Genomic DNA, 9,820 nt, shown 5'->3' with positions numbered 1-9,820 from the left:
TAAACACACCTATAAAAATCATTTTTAAAAGGGCCTGAGTCCATTGTTAAAACAAAAATAAAGAAACTAATTACACGTTACTCAAATGAACAAACACAGAACTACTATAGGAGTTAACCGACACACCAGCACCAGACCAGTTTGAACCCACAATATGTTATGTCCTCATGGTATGTTAAATCAATCCCAATTCTGCACATGCGCGGTTGAGAACCATAGTACATCATAAGTCTTACAACAAAGACACAACCCATGTCATGCCGAAAACCGCTTTTAAACATTATGTCTTAGTTGCTATGTAAAGACCTTATGAACAAATGAATGTTAATATCAAACCAGTGCAATCTTTAACGAATTGACAACAATATCTTATGAATTTTATGAGCCTAATCATTATAAAATTTGATTCTTGTGTGGTGTGTGTATGTGTGTGTGTGTGTGTGTGTTTTATTATTATTTTTTGGGGGGGATGGGGGTAAGTTATAATTTCGTCTAAAATGACAAACTTTATGTATTTTTATTTTTTATTTAAAATTCACAATTTTAAAAATTTTCTTTTCTCCGGTCTTGATGACAATGCAGACAAAAGTAACTCGTCTATTAAATGAACATATTGGCGATAAAACATGAAAAATCTCATGCTGAATTGGTGATATCTTTCATATGAATTCACGCGTTTCCATCTTTTGACAAATTAAGGAGATTAATGGGAACACATTTTAATGTGAAAGTCATCAGAAAAAAATGTATTTGTTTTCTCGTCTAGATATAAAAAATTATCTTGTTGTTATGGCAAACGAGTGAATGACGAAATCTATAAAGGAATTAGAAATTAGAAATAAAAATCGTCGTGAGATAACGAACAATGTGACAATTCAATGACGAAGAAGGGTTTGAAAAAGGCACGCAGTGTCTCCCCGTACGCAACAATAAAATTCTAAAATTTTATTGGTCAAGAATACTTTGTTTTTTGATCTGACGATATCATCTAGTTAAAATCTACTGGACCGAATGAATTTTGCCGCGTATTTGGATGGGTCTGGAATATGACATTTGAAAATTGCAATAAGATTTCATCAAGGAATGTGTGTCAGAATATTGTACATTTACATGTCAGACAGAAGGGGATACGTCCGAATTCGCTGGTGGCTATTAGTTTCTTTGTTCCTTTCATCTGTTGCCATATTCCCCTTAAGAACAGTCTACTCAAATGTAATATACATACAGGCTTCTGTTTCAATCAGAGAGTCTCGCCTGTCGCGGATGTACACACTCCATGAAATTGTACATTTAATAAGAAAATGCTCTTGACCAACGAAAATGCTGTATTTCAGTTGTGTACGAGGAGTGTCTGAGGCTCCAAGTACACAAGAAAAGGTAAAGTCGTCATCAGTGAATGTATTAGACGTCCCTGTTGTCATCATGGAGTATATTTGAAGTCCCTGTCACCCTGGATGAAGATTTAATTTGGTTTTAATTCCTATGACAAGAAGACGAACACATTCATGAATTAACTGTTTTAACTCTACAACTTAACAGAGTTCACCAAGTTAATAAAAATATAATGATGCTATAAGCGGTTATTTGGTTAACAAATATATTTCTTAATTTAAAAAAAAAAGGCAGTCGAAAACAACTACTGATGTGAAGATGGGAGCCTACTTCTGTTTATTATTTGTGTACTTCGCAATCCTGATATATTTCGTTTTTCGAATATGAACGAATTCAGTATTATTTAAGAAACCGACTTGCATTCTATTTGAATTTATAATCAACATCCTCTAGCAAAAGCGGATCAAGATTCCAGGTTATTACCAGAAACCACCGAACTTGACAGATTTTACTCACTTGCAACATGGCGCTGGTGGTGGTGGTGGAAGAGCAGGACATTCTTACCCTTCCAGAGTACCTGGTATCACCCGGCCCTGTTTTTTGTGGGAGTTCTTTTGCAAATGTTTTAGATTTTTGTGTGTTCTTTTCATCAGTTTTATATACGTATGTAGTTGTACTTTATTCTGTTATCGACATTGCGTGTGTAGATCGTCTCTGTTTTCTGTTTTCATGTTTTTGTCATTTACATGGATTTTGATTTCTTTAACATTTTCTTTGTCGGTATTTGCAAAAAAAAAACACCAAAAAATAACAACAATAGGAGCTAGGGCGTTGTTTTGGGTTAAAATGGGTGAAAGAACACACCCTTAATTCGACTATCCCTTCACTACTATGAGTTCGTTAGAAACATTAAAGTCACATTTCCATCGTAGAAAAAGGTCATTATTTTTCCTGAAGTACACGATGGGTTACGTGAATGGTCAAATATGTTTTCTATGTCCTATTTTTACATGTTTTATTATATTTTGTCTCCTTCATGACAGAATTACACACTTCTATAAACACGATATGAGGAGTGTTTTATAGCGGTATAAAACCCCGCGTATGTCACTCGCATACCTAGAACAATCAGTGGAAGGACTGCACACAAGAGGTGCCACGATGCGATTAGCACTATGCACAGCAGTGGCATTCGTGCTCTTCGCTGCACAGTGTTCCGCACAAATGGGGGAATTCAGAGGTAAGTCACATATTTGATTTTTACATTTTGATAATCTCATTATAAAGACGTATTATTTTATAAAAAAAAGTATTTTTTAAATTCTTTACAGAGGTAAAAAACAAACGAAAATTAGCCCCCAGAAAGATTTGAAAGTGAATACTGATGTTTATTCAGTTATTCGCTATCAAAAGAGTGATGGATATGGTTACACCTTAAACTTATAAAATACATGTTAGTAAGTTTTCAGTTTAAATTTTCGCAACCCATAAAGAAACATTTCACCCCACCCTATTTAAAAAAATGCAATTTTTTATTCCGTATCACAGCAGAAACGGTTATAATTCCGTTGTCTAATTTAGGTATGAAGGGTGGATCCTCTAAAGTTTGGTTCACGATATAGGAAAAATCATAATCACTGGAACGGCCCTCCCCCTTTTCGGAATTTCTGGATCCGTCGAGACTGTGAATTGTTCGTGTTTACACAATGCTTTACCATGGTATTAGACTGAACAAAATGAATTCATTTCCATGCTCTTTAAAGAGAATTCCTAAAAATGCGTTAATATTTTGCATTCGATTCACTGTAAATGAGAACTTTTACTTTCAAATATACCCTTCAACGAGAGCGGATCCAGAGATTTAAAAAGGGGTAAAAATAAAAGGAACAGTATAGTTAAGTATTTATGATAATGTGGAAGCATAAGATGATTTTAACTTCTGACAAGTCTTAAAGTTTGGGACATGTAAATAAAGCAATTATATAGCATTCGTGAAATTAGGATTTTTATGCATTATATGCATCGATATCTTTACTTTGAAACATTAACGTACATGTAGACTAAGTGTCCAAACCATTTTCAACATCGCCTTCGTACAGCGAATGCGCAAGCAAGCAATTTTGTATCACTTTAGTCAAGGAGAAAGGAAAAGAGAAGAATATTATATTGCACTCCCTATAACAAACCGAGTGTTTTTTTTTAACCACTTTACCGATTTATGACATGTGGGATTTCTCCAATGTAGCGGATATAATGCCTAAAAGTTTGGTTCATTTCATACAAAATCATTAGAGCAGGTCCTATATTAGGCCAGTTATTTCCCTTTTAGAATTTCTGGATCCACCACTGCATGCCTTCAGATACAGACAATAAACGCATAAAAAACCCACAAGATCTACACCTGCGTAAAAAATGAAAAAAAAGTCAATTCACTTCATCACACCTTTCCCAAAATATACATTTTTTATTGTAAAAATCTGATATTTTTCACATCATATCTGATGTCATGTGTCATGCCCCGGGATAATATATGGACTTAGAAAATCACTTGGAACTGTCAGTTTTACACAATTATTGTAGTTTTATGCTTTGTAACACACGGTGTTGGGATATGGAAATATATCGGGATAAAACGGCGTAATTTATGCTAACCTAGTACAATTCACATTTCTAGCAATATACAAAAATGTTTTTTTTTTAATTATTGAGGCACCAACCACTTTTATCCTGAAAAGGGGGCAGGGATTTCATGCCGGACATTTACAATTAATTTTTTAAAAATCTGCCTTGTTAAGTAATGGGGGAAATCATTATTTATTTTTTTCCATTGATGAAGATTTTATTTTCAAATATTTTGAACATTCATCTTAAAAAAAAGTTAGAGACACCCTCGCTAATAAAATGGCTGGTGATTATTACATTGTTCTTGCGGTTTTATTTTATTATTAAAATATGATTTAATTTGCTATAAATGTTTTGTGTGTTTGAAAACGTATTTTCGGGCACACGTAGCCAAGACTTTGAGGATGAGACAGAATTTTATCAACAACATCCAGACGAAGTCTGGCGCTTGAGATGAAATTTTATTCTCTGAATTCTGTTTATTTCAACTATAACAGAATGTTGAGCAGAGCATAACATTCAGTGTTCAAGTACCAGCTGCTCCGTAGGTGTAATATCTATTTTGCAAGATTATTTTGGACTTACTTGATTATGAATCGGATTAGTATTCGGTAATTTTGTTGTTATCCTTATTTGTTCATCATTTTTATTTTGTTCATCCGTCCGTTCTTTCGTTCGTCTGTCCCTCCCCAGTTGTATACCGCACTCAAAAACCGCTGAATTGAATTTAATGAATCTTTAACAAAATGTTTATCACAAGATGCGCCACTGTACACCTTCTATTCGTTTTATTTTTCAAAATTACCTTTCTACGTGGTTTCAGGAGGGGAAGCCGACCCAAACAAAAATAAATTCAAATAAACCACACAAAAATCATACCGAAATCATACAAAACTAGCAAATTGTAGAATTATTGCTATGAGATAATTGTGATTTATTGAATGGCTCATACCAAGCTCATTGGATTTATTACTAGCCTATGTTCAAGCTCATATGTTTTGTAAGAGTTATTTGTTTTCAGGATAGTTTGATTTGAATGTGGTTTATTACTAAGGTTATCATGCTTTACAGGAGTTCCATACAAGTTATTAATTTTGAAAATGTGTTGTGTGGTAGTTGCATACAATTTATTAACTTGATACTCAGGGGCGGATCCAGGTTCTAAGTTTTGGGGAGCTTTAATTGAATTAAGTGCTGTGCAAAGCATGGCAAAAATATTATGGGGTGAAACGTGGTGAATTTTTTTTTTCTTACCGACTTAGGAGGGGGCGTACGCCCGGTACGCCAGTCCTTTGGTCCGCGCCTGGTACTGAAGGATTCTTGGTTTTTATTTGAGCTACTATCATTGAAAACTTATAACAAATGACTACAGTACAATTTATTATCAAACCTGACCTGACCAACCAATAGTGATCTTATTTTGATGTGTAGCCTCAGTCTGAGATTTGTGTACAGGAAGTTGTCAGGCCAGATTTAAATTTAAATATTCAGGCGGATCACTCATGACGGAAGATTAGAATTAATTTTATGGGACTATACATATAAGTAAATCATTACATGTTGCATAAAATGTTAAAAAATAGATAACATTCATTAAAGGCTATTCTAATATGATGTGCTTGGAAGCTCTTTAGCCCGCCATGGTAAATAGTGATGAAAACATGACCAACATTTCGTTCAACACATAGGCTGCGTCTATTCAAAAATATGAAGAAACTAGTTCTATTAGAATCGAAATAAATCACGGAAACTCCACCTTATAATTGTTTTACCACGGACTAGCCATTGTTTCGAACGTGAGAGAACTAATTAAAGAACCAAGAGAATAGTATCACAGACACCTGTAAATGTGCAATCTACGGGACTTACTTAACCCCCTCATTTTTATGATGCTTTTTTTTTTAACCCCATGGACTTTTACATAAACACTATATAAAAGAGCTAAAAAATGGTTCCCCTATAAAATAAGAGAAAAAAAAGCCCGATTCCTCTAATTTTACTGCCCCCTACCGTCCACTTAAAAAATGATAAGACTTTAATATACATCTACTCGCAATTCCTAGATTGCCATATAGGTAATGAATATAAATATATATGTAGGTCTGAAAAATTCCCAACGATGTTAGAAATGTCAAATTTGCGAAGTAAATTTTTGGTCGTTCCTTCCGCGGGACTCGAACTCGTACCGATATGACATCTATGGCCACACCGCCTGCACGAAGTCCAACGCACTAGACCACTCGGCCACCTAGGCTATATACAAAATATAAATTTCGCTGGCCAGGTCATTCCTCCTCGTAGGATTAATCTAGGGCTGTAACTTAGTACGAGACAGCTCATCTAGGTGCTGTTGTATAGGATAGAGGATCAAATTAACCGTAAATGTCACAACAAATCAATATTTTACAAATGTCTCAGGATGTGACGACTCTATTCGTTACACTGCTAACATCGGATCAAATTGATACAGGGAAGATAACGTAAGTATAGAAAGATCTGAAAATTTTCCAACGATGTTAGAACTGTCAAATTTGCGAAGCAAATTATTAGTCGTTCCCTCTGCGGTACTCGAACTCATACTGCTGTGACATCTATGGCAACACGGTCTACACCAAGTCCATCGCCCTAGCCAAAACTGTACACTCTGGTCTAGTTGCGAAGCTATACGCACAGTCATGTACATAGGACTTCATAACTAATTTTATGATTTTAGATATGATGTCAAACTGTCGCTTTGAAGGTGGATACTGCATCGACCCAAACAGACCTCAGGCATCGGCTGACCCAGGAGAGGCTGCCGAAAACGGAGGCGCTGCAGGAGGCAGACAACAAGGGCCAAATCCACTGGGAAGACGTCATCAGCCACGGCAAATGGGAATGTGGGACACAATGAGTGTCTTGAACCGGATGTGTGCCAATGTAGAAATTGATATGGGATGTTGGAGAACCGGTGGCTACTGTTGTACTCCATACCCTTAATTACTGTATAAGTGATTATGCGATTACCGTAAATGAGTAAGTGATTACCATAAGTGATTAAGTGATCAATATAAATGACCACTGCTCTGACAAAGTTATTCGTTCACAATGTATGATGTCAAAATGGAAAAAACATGAAACAGAGACATTCTACACAATATAGACAGCAGGCTATAATACAATTTCATATACTGAAGATAAGGGAAACAAGACGGCACACACATTACTAAAGCACAAGCAATTTGTACTCCACTTAAGGAGGTAAACCTAGGTTAAGGGGCATAACTCTTACAAATTATTGGAACGTTTGTGTTAAGCATTTTACTTCAATCTCGTGTAAGTATCAAAGTAACTTGAATCGATTTCATTTTGCTTCAAATCAAAGCTTGATAGGTCTTGTTGAAATGAAATATGATACAACATATCACTGATTTCAAGACTTATATCCCTAAGCCGAGGTCTACCTCTTTAATACCTCTGGACCTTGTTCAATGTGGTCTCATAATCTTTTATCTTGCAGAAACTATCAGCCACAGAATCAGTAGCAGCAGCAGATTGTCCTTGTCCTGGGAAAACGGGTTTATCATCATGTAGTGTTTTTTAAATCATCATGTTACCTTTTATAATAAATAAAAAAATTCAAAAAGAGGACTTCAGTCGTTCACATATAAGTTTCATATACTGAAAAAAAAAGAAGCTGGTGAAGTGGTACATGGTAAGTAAGGGAGCGGTAATAGGCCTGCGGATGATTCTAATTTAACAGTCCCCTTTACTACATAATAATATTAAATTTATATCGATCCATATGTGTCCAACAGATGGTTCTAGGGCGAATCCAGTCTAGAACACCTGTGTGATCTTAATTCAAACGCACTCTAGAACACTTGTGTGACATTTGAACACACTCTTGATCAACTCTGTGAACTGTATGATCTTTAGACATAGGCCAGATCATCAGCGTGATCTTTGGACACAGTCTAGGTCACCTGTGTGATCCTTGGACACAGTCTAGGTCATCTGTGTGGTCTTTGGTCACAGTCTAGATCACCTGCGTGATCTATACAAGTGACAAATCTGACGAGTTTATCAGTTACAAACATCAAGATTGACAGCAATCGAACTCAAAAGACTTTGTCAAAAAGTTCACACAGTTCAACGGCAACTAATATAAGCAAGGGAGCAACCATTTAAATTCCAGGGGGATGGGTGCATGATAAATTATAATTTTATTTGTTTACTCTTTAGCCTGTTTTGGATTTTTTTTTTCAAACCAGATCCTGATTTTTTAGATCCTATATCCAACAATGCATATATCAAATATACCAGCACTCCACAGTTTAGTTTAGTTTCGCACTTTTAACTAGGGATGAAAAAATAATATTAATGGAAACCGGTGGTTGCTATAGTGATTAAAAATGAAGAATCTATTGTTGATAAAACATTTTCTGAAAAAGGGGACTTTTCAAAGTATTTTGCAATGTTTTATATATTTTCAATGTTGAAGGGCTTTTTTTCAATGACAATTTGACTTCATTGTGAAAGTTAAAGTAAGTCACTTTTTTACCATGCTAAATTTAATAAGTGGATTACAAAGTGAAATAGCTCAAAATCTAACCAGCGATGCCCATATGAGGATGGGGTTTTCGAAGGAAAAAGTTTGGACCGTTTCAGGGGATGAAATACAAATTTTAGATATTTTGCTGGAAATGTGATATTTTTAAACCTGCTTTTATGAACTTTTTTGCAAATTTTCGCATATTTTTGCATGGTTTCTATGGTAACCTTATTTGCTGTGGGTAATTTTTTTCCAGAAAACTTTTGCTGCATCCTGAAGGCCTTGGCTGGAGCTATTTCTATATATATATATAGATTTACAGATGCTTTTTTAAAGAATTTTTTTAAAGTGATAAATGTTATAAAGCATCAGATTACAAGACCAAAATTAGGCAGTTCTACAATACTGTGGAGTGCTGGCTATGTATTATATATAAATATTGTGTAGAAGAATATCGGAAATGTTCGCACTCGGGTCGGAAGAACTGAGTCAGAATTTTTCCTACTAGCGGCTTGGCTGCTTTGTTGACGCTCTGGCCTACTCCAAGACCCCATGTGGGACCGAGAGCGTCTCCCCACACTGTTTCGGAGTGCGTCAACGTGAAGAGTGTGTCACTTTATATAATGACTCTATATGTTTTATACATTACGGTTGTTTATACAGTGGATTCCTGTTAGTCGCATAACCTTTTTGTCAGAAACAAATATGCAATTAACAGAAATTATCCCATTTGAAGGGAAAATACCTAATATTTTCAATATTTTTTATCATGGTCAATTACACCTTTTAGATTCCTGACATAGTGTCTAGTCAAAAGAAAGAAAATATAGATGGGTAGTTCGCATACGATGTATTACAGTTGTATATAATTGTGTATACAGACCCTGATTTTTGAGTAAATTTTGAAAATTAGTTATGAAATTAAGAGGATTTTTTTAATTATTTGGTCTTAAATTATTCAAATAAGAAGAAAGTTTTACAAGGATAAGACGGGAAATATTTTTGTTCTTTGAGCTTCTATGCGATTAATATGCATGTTTGTTTGTTTGTTGGGGTTTAACGTCCGAGCAGCAATATTTCAGCTATATTCAGACAATGAACATGAAATGGATGATAAAATGAACATAAAATGAAAAAAAAAGGATGGGTCACAAGGATAATAGGGTCGACAAATTTAGACTGCCACTGGAAAAAAGGGGGATGGGTAAGGTCGGGCAATTTAGCCTCCTGTGGCGGAGCGCAAAGGTTCCTACTCCTATCGAATACCACAGCAGGGTTCTTTAACGTGCGAGGAACGTGGCATCTTTCCCAACACGGTTCACCACTATGGTT

The 9,820-nt window shown here is 35.3% G+C and overlaps 1 protein-coding gene across 1 annotated transcript; it reads left to right on the top strand.

Annotated features, from left to right (window-relative positions):
• The first annotated feature begins 2,478 nt into the window (after positions 1–2,478).
• On the top strand, positions 2,479–7,569 carry LOC148602017 (uncharacterized). Its single transcript, XM_088556477.1, has 3 exons — positions 2,479–2,572; positions 6,668–6,969; positions 7,454–7,569. The coding sequence occupies exons 1-2, from the start codon at positions 2,494–2,496 to the stop codon at positions 6,931–6,933; spliced, it is 345 nt and encodes a 114-aa protein (XP_088412603.1). The 5' UTR covers positions 2,479–2,493; the 3' UTR covers positions 6,934–6,969; positions 7,454–7,569.
• Positions 7,570–9,820: the final 2,251 nt, after the last annotated feature.

This window comes from Perna viridis, chromosome 12 (genome assembly GCF_037379345.1).
Source record: "Perna viridis isolate PV_CMFRI_1.1 ecotype Kerala chromosome 12, ASM3737934v1, whole genome shotgun sequence".
Classification (NCBI taxonomy): domain Eukaryota; kingdom Metazoa; phylum Mollusca; class Bivalvia; order Mytilida; family Mytilidae; genus Perna; species Perna viridis.
This window is presented reverse-complemented; position numbering and strand designations above follow the sequence as displayed.